The sequence below is a fragment of the Helobdella robusta genome (assembly GCF_000326865.2).
Source record: "Helobdella robusta unplaced genomic scaffold HELROscaffold_57, whole genome shotgun sequence".
In the NCBI taxonomy this organism is placed as follows: Eukaryota; Metazoa; Annelida; class Clitellata; order Rhynchobdellida; family Glossiphoniidae; genus Helobdella; species Helobdella robusta.
In genome coordinates, this window is record NW_008705311.1 from 206790 (window position 1) to 222087 (window position 15298).

At 34.1% G+C, this 15298-nt stretch overlaps 1 protein-coding gene across 1 annotated transcript in view; it reads right to left on the reverse strand.

Moving 5' to 3' along the window:
* HELRODRAFT_102788 (hypothetical protein) overlaps positions 1-5369 on the reverse strand; it is an 18067-nt gene extending 12698 nt beyond the window's left edge. Inside the window, exons 1-4 of the mRNA XM_009028631.1 lie at positions 5272-5369; positions 2675-2742; positions 2449-2535; positions 634-707 (exon numbers count right to left, since the gene is read on the reverse strand). Coding sequence (XP_009026879.1) covers positions 634-707; positions 2449-2535; positions 2675-2742; positions 5272-5279 — 237 coding nt within the window. The 5' untranslated portion in view covers positions 5280-5369. The remainder of the gene's footprint in view (positions 1-633; positions 708-2448; positions 2536-2674; positions 2743-5271) is intronic.
* Between the last annotated feature and the right edge of the window lie 9929 nt (positions 5370-15298).

Below are 15298 nucleotides of genomic sequence, written 5' to 3' on the forward strand. Positions count from 1 at the left end.
TTGTTGTTGGTGTTGGCGGTGTAGACGGGTTTGACGATGCCCGTCTGTGGGTCTACCAGGTTCAGGTGGGACTCCTGTGTGTTTGTGTGTGTTTGTATGTTTGTGTGTGTGTGCGTTTGTATGTTTGTGTGTGTGTTTGTATGTTTGTGTGTGCGTGTGTGTGTGTGTGTGCATCACCACCAACCTGATATTCACCACCATGGCACCGACTCAGGTGAGTGTTGAGACTGCCCAACTTCTTGAAGACGCACGTGCACTGGTAGCATTTGAAGGTCGTCATCGTCGCCGCGGCTGATGACGACGGCGACGATGACGACAACGATGATGATGATGTGGCGCTGTTGTGGTTGACGGTGGTCGGAGGTAGCGACAGTGTCGACGAGATGGCGCTGTTGCTGCTCATGATGCAGTCGTCGTCGTTCAGTAGGAAGTGGACTCTCTGGCGATCGTTAAAGACCACCATCATCATTTCAATCATCGTAATTATCATCCTCCTCCTCATCATCATCGTCATCATCACCATCAGAGGCCACCATCATCACCCTAATCATCATCATCGTTATCATCGTCATCATCACCATCAAAGGCCACCATCATCACCATAATCATCATCATCGTCGTCATCATCATCACCTGTATATGGGCTCTGAGATTCCCCTTCTGTGTGAAAGATGACGGACAAAAAGTGCACTTGTGTGGTCTGCTGCCTGTTGGTTCGTTTATATGTATTATTATTATTATTATAACTATTATTGTTATTATTATTATTATTGTTGTTGTTGTTGTTGTTAAAATTTATATAGCGCCGATTATAATTAAAATTTTTTATCCGCACTCCACTGTTCATAAAATTAGCAGCAATGATTTCAACTAATATTGTCGTCTTCGGACATCGAAATCCATTTACCCGATATCCCAAATAGAAGGCAGTTGCAGTAGTCCAACCTAGCACCGTTAAGTGCGTGCACCAGTGACGCGATTGTGCCATAGTTTAAAATCTTTCCCACCTGAAGAATCTAGCGCAATTGAAGAGAACAATTCTTAACCAATTCTGAACCCATTATCGATCTTGAATCGATTTTACAGCCTAAATTTGTAGCAGAGCTTAAAAATTCAATTCTACACCCGCCAATGTTGACTGAGGCAGATTCTTACTGTGTTATTTGTTGGCATGTACCAATCAATAATCAATGTATCAATCTGTGTTTTTGTTGATTGAATACTGAACATCATTTATGCATTCAGCCAATAGATTCAAAGTTACAGGTCTCTTTTAATGGAGAAGAAGCTACGAATATCTGAATATCATCAGTGTGTGAGTGGCAGTGGGAGACAATTAAGCATAAGTGAAGAAACATGCTATACGATGCCATGTATGTGTGTTGGTATGTATGTTTGCTTGTTTGTTTGTTTGTATGTATGTATGTATGTATGTATGTTTGTATGTATGTTTGTATATATGTTTGTATGTACGTATGTTAAAACCAAAACATGATGAGTGACACTGAACCGTCAAACATCAAGTAACAAATGGATTAACACTTTGATTTGTCGTTAATTGCACGTGTCGGCATTCAGTTGGATATTTTCAAGCACACAGGAACCGCTGCAACAAGCACGAAATGTGGTTAGTTGCGAAAAACAGTTCCCTGCTGTCGCCTGATCTGACGCTGTATGTATGTATGTTTGTATATATGCTTGTATGTATGAATATATGTATGTATGTATGTATGTTGTTTGTTCGTTTTGTATGTTTGTTTATATGTTTGTTTGTACTCATGACGACTTTAACCAACAACATAAACAACAATAACAACAACAATAACAGCAACAACAACATGAACATCAACAACTACTACAATCAGGTAATAATTCATAAAATACAAAATAACGATTAAAAGTCTGAAGCACATTTCAGTGGACAGTTCACATCCAATAATAATTTATCTCCAATTTTTAACATAAAACCTAGTCATTCGTCACCGCCATTATTATCTACATCACCACAATAATCATCATCACCACCACCATCATCATCATCATCACCACCACCATCATCATCACCACCACCACCATCATCATCATCACCACCACCATCATCATCATCACCCCCACCACCATCATCATCATCACCACCACCACCACCATCATCACCACCATCATCATCATCATCACCACCACCATCATCATCATCATCACCACCACCATCATCATCATCACCACCGCCATCATCATCATCATCACCACCACCATCATCATCATCACCACCACCATCATCATCATCATCACCACCATCATCATCGTCGTCGTCATCACAACTGCCACTAACAGCGTCTCAATAACCATTCTCTTTGCATCATCATCAACATCACAACCACCAACCATCGTCATCATCATCATCACCACAATCATAATTATCATCATCACCACAATCATCATCATCATGACAACCTGTATGGCCATGAAGATGAGTAACAAGGGCACCTTTCTGATTGAAGGTCTTTTCACAGATGTTGCATTCGTAAGGTCGCTCACCTGATGACGATGATGTTGATGATGATAGTGATGATGATGATGGCAACCAATCAACCAACCAACCAATTAACCAGCCAGCCAGCCAACCAACCAACCAATCATCCAACCAACCAACCAACCAACCAGCCAGCCAACCAACCTGTATGTATCCTGTTATGCCTGGCGAGCTGACTGAACTTCTGGAAGGCCTTCGAGCAGTACTTGCACCTGTGGGCGAATCTCGACCGGTCCTTGTGGATGGAGTACTTGCGGTGAGAGAGTGACTGTCTGGGAGGAGAGGGGAGAAAGAGATGGACAAAGTGAGATATTGATAAAAATGTTAGTTCATTAGTGACTGAAATGAGAGAAGGAGAAAGAGTAACGAAAGAAAGTTTCTGGGCTTGTTTCAAGATGCTGATAGATAGAGATGCAAAAATTTTCAAACATTAATTTGCCGTCCATAGTTACTCCAAGGAACTTGACATTTTGCTTGTCAGCAAAATGTCACCGTTCTTCAGTTTTGTATGCTTTGTATGAGCACAGGCACATACACCAACATACACACACACACACACACACACACACACACACACACACACACACACACACAAATACCCATTAAAACTCACACACGCACGCACACAAACACGCACACACGCATGCACACAAAAACGCACACACGCACGCACGCACACACGCACACACACACGCACACTAACTTCATCTGTTTGTGGTAGATGTGATGTTTCTCCAGAGTAGCCTCATCCTTGCATAGGACTTTGCAGTGGTTGCAGAATAAATTATTTTTCTTCACCGGCGCCCCCCTCGCTCCCTTCGTCGTCGTCATCATCGCCGAAGATGGTGATGACGATTGCATATCGTCAACATCGTTATCATCATCATTACCGTTGTTGTTGTTGTTGATGATGACGTCATTTGTTGTTGTTGTTGTTGCTCTCTCGTTACTGTTGTTGTAATGATGATGCAAGGTCGATGATGCCAATGCAATGTCGTTGTCGTTGTTGTTGCTGTGATTACCATCACAGTTGATTATGCTTATGTGACCATTTCTGTTGTTGTTGTTGATGTTGTTGTTGTTGATGTTGTTGTTGGTAGTTTTGTTGATGTTGTTGGACAACTTTTTTGACCTGTGTGCAGATCTGCTATGTCGATCTAGCTGAACCTGGGTGGCGAGAACGAATATACAGAGTGACGATGCCAACGGCAATGAAAACCAAGCAATGATAATTGCAATGATAACAAAAAATTTTGAATCAACAGCCACCTATTTTCAAATCCATTTTCACCGCATGCTAATCATCCAGTGATGAAATGAAGTGGCAGGGTAGCATAGCGGTAAAGTACCGGTCGTATGTGTTGCATTGGCGGAGTTCAAATGCAAAAACAGCTCCGGTGCAGTGCTTATGAAAAGTTTACTCTAAGTACTCATTTCACTATAAACACCAACCAACCAGCCAACCAACCAACCAGCCAGCCAACCAACCAACCAACCAACCAACCAGCCGACCAACTAACAGACCAGCCAGCCAACCGACCAACCAGCCAACCAACCAACAGACCAACCAACCAACCAACCAACAGACCAACCAACAACCAGCCAACCAACCAACCAACCAGCCAAATCAACACCGACCAACCACCGACCAACCACCGCCAGCCAACCAACCAATCAACTGACCGACCTCACTAACAAACTCCTCCTGACAAACATCACAGGCAAAGACTTCCTCCTTGACATGCATCAATAGGTGGCTCTTCAAACTGGCAAGTCTGTGGAACTTTTTGTGGCAGGTCGGACACTCCTTCATTGATTGATTGATTGATTGATTGATTGGCTAATTGATTGACTAATTGATTATTAACTGATTGATCGACTGATTTATTGATTAACTGATTGATCGACTGATTGATTGATTGGCTGATTGACTGACTGATGAAGCGATTGATTGGTTGAATGCAAGAGTGGATTCGTCGTTTGGTTAGTTTAACAGTTAACTATCATTTAAATCTTTGAAAGGAAAAAAACCATTATCAATCAATCAACTAACCAATCAATCAATCAACTAACTAACCAACCAATCATTCATTCATTCATTCGATCGATCAATAAAAACTGACCAAATTGTCTACGTTGTGTGTAGCCATATGCAGGTCAAGATTGTGTTGCAAGGTGAAGGACATGTCGCATTTGTCACATCTGATTGGTTGATTGATTGATTTGTCGGTTGGATGGTTGATTGATTGGTCAATTGGATGAATGATAAACCTGGTTATTTAGATTGTTTGAAGTGAAAGTTCATGAACGAATAACTAAAGAGATGGATGAATGAACAATTTGATTAGGGGATAAATAAATAAATGGATAGATAGATAGATAGGGAGAGAAAGAGAGAGAGAGAGAGAGAGAGAGAGAGAGAGAGAGAGAGAAAGAGAGAGAGAGAGAGAGAAAGACAGACAGAGACAAACAAACAGACAGACAGATAGATAGATAGAATAATTGAAAGACGAATGAATGAGCTGATAGATGGATGGAATGATAGATGAATGAATTAATGAACTATTGGATGGGACAAAAATGATATTTTGATGATATGAAATCATCATCAACAACAATATCAACATCATCCTCATCATCATCATTATCATCAACGTCATCATCCTCATCATCATCATTATCATCAACGTCATCATCATCATCATAAACATTAACAACAACAGCAACAACAATATACTCACCGATACATGCATTCATCATCATGTTGTTTCAAATGCTTTTGTAGTTTGGCCCACTTTTCAAATGAACAACTACACTGATCACATGTAAACAACTTTGTTGTTGTTGTTGTTGATGACGTTGTTGTTGTTGTTGATGCATTTGTTGTTGTTGTTGTTGTTGCAAGGCGTTGTTGTTGATGCAAGAAAAGAGTTGATGCAGATATGTTGTTGTTGATGTTGTTGTTTTGAATGATATTATTACTGTTTATGGCATTAACGTTGTTGCTGTTGTCTGAAATGATGTTTGAGTAACTGTATTGCAATGTTTGGTTGTTGTTGTTGAATATCAGTAGACTGTTGTTGTCTGATACGTTGTTAACAAAGTTGTTGTAGCTGTTAATGTTGTTGTTGTTGTTGATAGCATTGTTGTTGATGTTGTTGTTAAGACTGCTGATGTTATTTGTTAAAAAGTTGTTGTTGTTCGTTGAATTTTCATTCACGAAGCTGTTGTTGATGTTGTTGTTGTTGTTAACACTGCTGATGTTATTGCTGTTGCTCAACAAGAGGACGTTGTTGAGATTCGTTGAGATCGACTGAGGACTTTTGAAAAATTGGTTCAAGTTTATGTTGTTCAGTTGGATCAAGTTGTTGTTGCTGTGGTTGATGCTGTTGTTCAAATTGTTGATGTTAGTGTTGCCATTGTTGAGAAATGTGATGTTGTTAATGCTATTGATGTTGTTGTTGCTACTGATGTTGTTGTTGTTGTTGTTGAGTAAACTGTTGAGATCAATTAGCTGGACTTGCTGCATTTGTTGTTGTTGATCTCCAGTTGTTGTTGTTATTGTTGCTGGAAGGACGTAGGTCTAAAAATAGTTGTTCCTAGTTCAATTCCCAATTGAATAATAAGCAAACGAAACTGCCAGCCAGCCAGCCAACCAACTGACCAACCAACTGACCAACCAACTGATCAACCAACTGACCAACCAACCAACTGACCAACCAACTGACCAACAAACCAACTGACCAACAAACCAACTGACCAACCAACTGATCAACCAACCCACTGACCAACCAACTGACCAACCAACCCACTGACCAAACAACCCACTGACCAACCAACTGACCAACCAACCCACTGACCAACCAACTGACCGACCAACCCACTGACCAACCAACCAGCCAACTGACCAATGAACTGCCTAACCGGCCAACCAAACCACCAACCAGCCAATCAAATCAAGAAAGCAAGCAATTGAACACAAACCTCAAAACTTTTATTATTGTTAGCAATGCTGCTGCACACATCACTGCTATTTGTTGATGTCATTGGTTGCAATATGTAAACCTATAATTAAAGCATACATAAATATTCTATATACAAATAGGAGAGAGAAAGAGAGAGTGGAAGAAAAAGAGAGAGGGAGAGAGAGAGAGGGAGAGAGAAAGACATCATTACTAACTGAGCTGTATGAGTTCAAAGCATCCATTTTTTTCTCTTGTTTATTTTATTCTTTTATATCTATACAATCTTTCTTCTATTTCATCTTTGATTCCATGATTCATTCATCTATTCATTCATTCATTCAACTATTCATTCATTCATTCATTCATTCATTCATTCATTCATTCATTCACTAATCAGGATGTTAAGAAGGTAAGAATTATCAGCATCATCATCATCCTCATTATTATTGTTGTTGTTGTTATTTTATTTCATTATCTCTTCAATGAGTCGTGGATGCACTGTAAAAAATTATTTTTTTTTATCAATGATAGCATTATCATTATTCATATACAAAGTAGAATAGATACAGATGATACAACCAAGCTTATGAGTAAAAGAAACATAATATAACCATATATATATATATATATATATATATATATATATATATATATATATATATATATATATGTGTGTGTGTTAAGAATGTAAGAATTATCAGCATCATCATCATCATCATTATTATTGTTGTTGTTGTTATATATATATATATATATATATATATATATATATATATATATAATCAATATATCTATAATATTATAACCACATATTAATGACAAAGACTTACACATGATTAATAGCAGATGATAAGTAAACAATACACTATATGATAATTAAATATGATCTGAGATATGAATATGATATATATTATAAAATATAATAAAACAATTATAATATTTTTATCAATTTACTTTTTAGTTTAAGATTTAGTTAGTTTATAATTTTATATATAATAAGAATATAATACAATACATATCACATACATATATACAATATATATATATATACATATATTAGTATATACAATATATATATACATACATATATATTATATAATATTTGATTTTTTATTATGTTTTGGTATATAATATAACTGACATAAAATAATATATTCATTATAATATATCTAGGATTTAATGATTTTTGATGAAATTAACTTTTAAATTTTAAAACTATGACTACTAGACTAAGCTAGGGCACTAATTGAATAATTACAAAAAAATTTTAAAAATGTTAGAAAAAGTGACATCTCGTGATAAGAAATGATAACTGGGGGGAAATTGTTGCTATGTTGAAAGTAATCACAAAAAATTAATCTTAATTCCTCCTAATTCGTGAATTAGTGGTTTTTTTAATGATTATTACAACTGAGGAAAATGAGTTCAGATAAAAATAGAAATTTGACGAAAAGGTATTCATACGCCATATTAATTAAAAAACAAAACAATCAACATTGACAATCACCTAACTAACTAACCGAACGATTTCTTTAGATCCGGAATATTAAAATTTAGATTTTTAATTTTTTAATTTTTAATTCGATTTAAAATAAGAAATCTTTTTTCAAACCTTAGAATTGAACATTTAATTCTGAACTCGAAGCAATTTAACCATTTATTTTTTATTTTAGAAAATAGAGTTGTTTTAACAGCAGAATTAAGAAAAGTAATTATGGAAAGCTGGATGTTATTTATTCTGTGAGATACTTTTGCACTTAAAAAATATTCACATATAAATTGTTGCTTAGATGTTGATTTAATAAAAATATGTAATTTTTAAGCATTTTTAAAATATTTTCTTGCTAATTTTTGTATTAAATTTGATAATTTTGTTACATATCTATTTAAACAACGCTAAACTTAATCGTGAAAACATACACCAAAAACTTGAGTGTAAATATCTCTCATTGTATTGAACGTATCAGCAATTTAATATATGTAAAATTAATAAAAAAAAAAGTCCCGCGAGACGGAGTCGAACCGCCGACCTAAGGATAGCTACAATTCACTACTACAGTCCTCCGCTCTACCAACTGAGCTATCACGGGAACTGAAACGGAAAACTTAATAAATAAACAATATTTAAATATCGTTGTAATGACGAAAAACATTTTCTCAAAATAGCACGTGATATGGTAAATTTTTATGTGCAGGTAGATTCTGCGAGAATATATAATTAAACTTTTTGCACCGATAATTACGGCATTTCGGTTTTTTACACATATCAACAAAAACAAATAACCAGTCGATAAAATAAATAAGTGTTTAAAAAAAATCTATAACTCTAATCACTCTACTATAACATATTATAAAAGATAATATTAATAAATATAATTTTTATAATGTAACAAACACATAACTAGAATAAATGCATAATTATATCTAGTATATATATACCATGAATAGTGAATATGACCATAGTCCATAATAAATTTAAAACAGATGACAACTGCACTTGGCCAATTTGAAAATTCATTAAGACATTTTTTAAGGGATTTAACATTTTAAAAAGTACCACGTAAAAAACAACAAATAAAGAGAATGCAATCAACATAGAAAAAAACCATTAAAAAAGTATTTTTCCACTTTGGCCTATTAACAAGGGTGAAGGTTACTTCAGTTGGTTTAGTTTTTTTTTAGTTTAGTTTTTACTAGTGTTTCGTTGCTAAGATTTTTGTTTGGTGCAGACACGTGTTATGTCACGTACAAATCATGCGTAATGAAATTTTTTAAACAATATTTCCTATTTCAATAAATGCAAACAAGAGAAAATGAAACAATTTTTATTCAAATCGAAAGGTATATTCAACCTAAAGCAACCCTCAATCTTTTTTATTTTTACGCGATATATACCGTTGCCATGTTAATGAGCATTACTAATCAGGCAATTTTGTGTTTTTTCTATTGAAATGCCATTTCTTCATCAAATTCTTTGAAATAAAATAAGTTATTAACGATTATGTATAGCTAAATAATTCATCAAAGCTATTTTAATCTATTTTATGTGAGAATAGACGATAAAAGTTGGATTTCGTTAAAGAAGTGGTCAGCTGAGTTTGCAGAATGTTCAAATAAAGATATAATTTGTTGTCATCTAGAATTAACAATTAATTTTAATTGTATTAAATCACTTATTTCACAATATTATAAATTTAATGGCAAACTTTTAAACCTCTTTAGAGACTGTTGATTGAAAGTTGTTGAGAAAATTCTCGTGCTCTGATTGGCTGAGTTGGTTCTGTTTACTGCATGCATTTTCATTATATAGTATGTTGAATGTGGTTATTGGTAGAACATTCGTCTAGCCATTTAATTCTCGTGTCCTGCTTGTTTCTTTCATCAAATTTTGCTTTAAAATCTTGAATTAGTGACAGATTAGTGTGAGCAACGTTTCGGCCATTCATCTGATGATCAGTTCCATGCAAATGATGCAGATGTTAGAAGGCCAGTTGGCTCTTTTGTTTCAATTAATGTCCCTTTTCTGCAAAAGTTGTCTTTGGAAAGGAGCGTCCTTAATAAGACATTATTAAACTAATTTATTTTTAATTGAAATAAAGTTTAATTTTTATTTAATTTTGGTTGACTACATTGATTTCAAACGAAAATTGCCTTATAAAATAATTTCTTGGTTTGAAAAAGACAGAAAGAAAACATTTCACTGCCTTTCTTTCTCAGGTCAGGGGTTTTAAATTTACATTTATTTAACTTTAAGTTTTAATTTTTACTAATTAGTAATTGCTAATTCAATTACTTATCATCGTCGTTGTCGTCGTCAAAATCTCATTCTATTTTGTTCTTCATGGAGATAAAAGCTGCAGAAAAGTTTTGTTACCTTTAAAAAATGATAGGTATCAATTCAAATCTACCATTATCAGATTGTCTAGTACTATTGTCATTTAATACAAAAATATATACTTATGATTTTATTAGTTGAAGAAAATTACTTAATTAACATTACAGAATAAAATAATAATAATATAATAATTATAGAAGTATACTGCATAATATTGTATGTAGTTGTACTTTGTATCAATAGAAATTATGATAGCAATAATAGTAATAATAATAACAACAGGAATGATAACAACAGGAATAATAATATGTTAAGGATAATACTATTTGTGATAGTTTTTTTTAATTTGAAATCAGAATTTGAAAGAAAGAAAAAATTGGTACAGCATGCAAGGCAATAGTATAAAATGATAGCGAAAAATAAAATGTTTAAAATGTTTAAGCATGAAAAGTATGGGGTGGGGGCATATAATAAAGTAATAGTTTAAAAGTCAAATAAATAAAATAATTTATTAAATAATTTATTAATAGACTAGTTTATGACTTTGCTGGTTAGTTAAGTAGTTGATAAAGAACAAAAAATTTAATTGAATAAATGATAAAGTTTTATTAAGTGTTAATATATTTAAGGTGTCTTGTGATAAAGGTCTTATCCTGATACATTGATCGAGTGGGGACTTATATATTATAAGCTATATATATATATATATATATATATAGTGATGATGGATGATAATATTGATGGTTTGAAAGTTCACTCATCCTTCATCATATCAAGCATCTTTGCATACTTTTGTTTCATGGCAACTTAAGATCTTTTTTCATTGCTTTATTTATTTACTTCAAAAATTGGCCTAACCATTTCAGGGGGATGTTGTCGGAACATATATTTAAACATTTAAAAGGAAATTTATTTCAAAACTCAGACCAGAAGCCCATTATAGGCTTGTATGGTGCAACAAATATCACAAACAAAAAAAAACAATTTCAAAAGATACAAAATAATGAAAAGTTAAATAAATTCGCAAATGTAGAAAGTAAGATTTATACAGGAAGTCAGTCAATGAACCAAAAACTGCAGGAAATAATTAGCCAACAACAATTCAATTCAACCAATAAAATATCCTTCATTTGTTCATTGGTTCATTTGTTAAAGTAATGATTCATTCATTTATTCATCTACTCATTAATTCAGGTTTCATTCATTCATATTTTTTTTGCAATTTCACTCAATCCATCAGCATTCATTAATTCAGTTAAATACTAATTTTTTCATCCATCCATCCATTCATTCATTTATTCATCCATTGATGAAAAAAGCAACAATTATAGTAATAAAATTCTTAATAATAATAATAATAGACTCTAAATGCAACAAGAGAAGAAATATTAAAAAACTGAACTGGAAACTGATCAAAGCTGAAAATGCTGTGGTATTACTTAGTAATAATTTTTACAAAGGTCTAAATCATAAATTATTTTATAAATGGTTTTCAATTATTCAAAACCGAGCAATATAGAGCAACATAACTTATATAGATGCATTAAAAAAACCCATAGAGTCACTATGTCCATATCAAATAAAAAATTAACTTCAATGGTTCTAAACTTGCTGTAAAAAAAAATAAAATAAATAGACATAAATAATTGAAAAGAACCGAATTCAAGCTACAAATCAATCAAATTCGTTTTCCAAGCATGCTTCCAAGCCATTTTCCAATTGTATTTCAAAGCTTAAACCGATTGTTCAAAATAGACTTCATGTTCAAAATAGACTTCATGTTCAAAACAGACTTCATGTTTTAAATGTTTGCATCCATGCATTGATCATTTTTGTAGCCCTTTTTTGTTCCCGTTCATTTGCTAGAACCTCCTTCTTTGTCCATGGTGACCATACAGATGCAGCAAAGAATTTTTGCTCCAGTTTTGTAAATAGTTCAACCATAAATTTAAGAACAGGTAATTATGGCATCTCTGCTAGTAAGTAAGAGATGACATGAAGTTACCAAACTGAGAACACATCTGCTGGGCCTGTAACGTCAAATTAGCGTAACGTCAGTTAGATTTGTTTACAAACCCAACAGGAATGAATTATTTGCAGAACTGGCATCTGACGTACCATCTAACTGTTTTATTCAATTTTTCAAACTCTTCTTTATCAATATAAACATCTTTATTCATGTTGTTATAAAATGTCGACAACTCATTGTTGCCATTAAAAACAACAACAACAGTATTATCACCAATGCTGTAGTCTTGTGGGGCAGACTTTTGTGGCAAAGTTTTGCCAAAAAAATCATAAAACTGAGATTGGAACTCATTTTCTAACCCTTAGCCTAACCGATTTTAAAATTGGTCAAATTAAACGGTGGACTTCTTGTTGAAAACTAACTATAACACTTTATTACTTAAACTCTCGTTAACATTAAATTTACTTGAGGTTATTATGATTGCATCACTATTATCATTGTTTTGTAGTTTTTAAAAGTTTGAAATTAATTTTTGATATTCTATTATTCTTATTATTGTTATTATTCATTCATTTAAATTTTTAAATGATTCTCTTCTAAAGGAAAGGCAGCTGTTGAATTTAAATAATCTGAACTTTTCATTGGCTCATGTTGTTTATTCGTTCTTTTGTTCATTCCTTCTTTCATCCATTTATTCATTCAAAATTGTTTTTTAATTAATAAATTAATTAATGAAGTAATTCATTCACTCATTCATTCATTTATTCATTCATTCATTCAATCATTCATACATTTTTTACTTTTACAGATAACATCCTAAGTAGTACTCACATATACTACTATATGGGCTGTCAAGTCTGAGTGAGAGAAAGAGAGAGAAAGAGTGAGTAAAAAAAGAAAGTGAAGGAGTAGAAAAAAGAGTGTAAGAGAAAAAGAAAGAAGATACTTTATAAGGGAAGGCAACATCCCAACCCCTAAGCAATCTGGCTAACTTTGTGACGGCCGTTTGGAATAAAGCACTGACGTTTTTCCATTTAACTTGGAGAGATATCAACTAGCAAAGTTAGTTTTGGCCACATTATTACGTCATTACCACGTCATCATCGTCAACAACATCATCATCATCATTATCACATCATCATCATCATCATTACCACATCATCATCATTATCACATCATCATCGTCACCATCGCCAGATGCCAGTAGGTTCTTCGGATGAGTACAGCGATGATGACGATCTCATGATCTTTCCACTGACCGACATCAACGTCGATGATGACGACTTTAAAAACCACCAGCAGCAGCAGCAGCAACAGCAGCAGCCACTTCATCAACAGCATCATCATCTCAAGCTACAGCAGCAGCAGCAGCAGAAAAATGATCACCTGGTCCCGCATATGAACAGCAACATCGACGACGAGCCACCGTCGTCTCCATTCTCACCAATCGACGACGATGACGACGACGATGACGACAGCGGCAATGGTAGTAGCGGCATTGGCCGCGATGGCGAAAGGAAGAAGCTGGCACCACTTGATTTGAAAATGAATGACGTTAAGGGTCGTCACAATCAGGAACACAATCATCACCATCATCATCATCATGATGATCTTAAGAGAATGATGAAGATATCTAACAACAACAACAACGATAATGATGATGATGACCCTAACAATAATGTTAGTTGCCGTTACTTGGTCACATGAATTAGTGTTTTGGACTTTTGATTTAATGGTATTCCTGTATTTTATGTATTCTCGTACTTCTTTTTGCGTCGTTATTATCGTTGTTGTTGTTGTTGTTGTTGTCATTGTGTTGTTGTTGTTGTTGTTGTCGTCGCTATTATGGTTATTTCAGGCAGTTTTACTTAGATAGCATTCAATAGCAATAAATTAGCCAATATAATGAATGGCTTTATTACTTGCTCTGCTATAACATCCTGCTTTTCAGATAAGGTAGCTACACACACACACACACTCACACACGTGCCATCATCTGCACACATTCCCACATCAAAAAGATGAACTTTAAACTTTATAATTATTCGTCATGCCACTCATTCATAATCATCATGTCTCAAAAAAAATTAAACTTTGTGGCCTCAGCAAATGTGTCTCATTGTATATTCCCATAATTTTAGTTCGGGCGTCGCTATGGTTTAGTAGTTAAGGTGCCTGACATTGCTGCTGATGCCGAGTGACCTGGTTTGATTGCAAAGAGATCTCCGCTTATCACATGCAAAAGTGTGAGTGTGTGATGCGTTGTTGTTCCACCTGTGATTTTACACACTGTGTGTGTGTGTGTGTGTGTGTGTGTGTGTGTGTGTGTGTGTGTGTGTGTGTGTGTGTGTGTTGTAATAATAATAATAATGCGTCTTAGTCGCTTGCCATGGCGTTATATAAAATGACCATTTTCGTTAATATTTTTCTTCTTCTATACCTACTAAGCTTAAGACATATGCACCATTAACTACTTTCTTACTAAGATATTAAAAACATAGTAATTGGTTATACTTTTCATTCCTAAGGTGACTTGTGGTTTAATTTTGGTTTTGTTATTATTATTTAAAACGATTTATTGTTATTATTATTGTTGTTATTATTGTTATTATTATCTCGTTCTATTTAAGGACCCTTGTTTGTAAGAACCTTATTTTTGGAAAGAAAGAAATTTTTTTTATTGTTGTGTGTATTTGGGTTGGTTGGCTGATTGGTTGGTTGGTTGATTGGCTGATTGGTTGGTTGGCTGATTGGTTGGTTGGCTGATTGGTTGGTTGGTTGATGGGTTGGTTGATTGGCTGATTGGTTGGTTGGTTGATGGGTTGGTTGATTGACTGATTGGTTGGTTGGTTGATTGGTTGGTTGGTTGATGGGTTGGTTGATTGGCTGATTGGTTGGTTGGTTGATGGGTTGGTTGCTTGACTGATTGGTTGGTTGATTGGTTGGTTGGTTGATTGGTTGGTTGATGGGTTGATACGATTGTTTGATTTATTATTAAA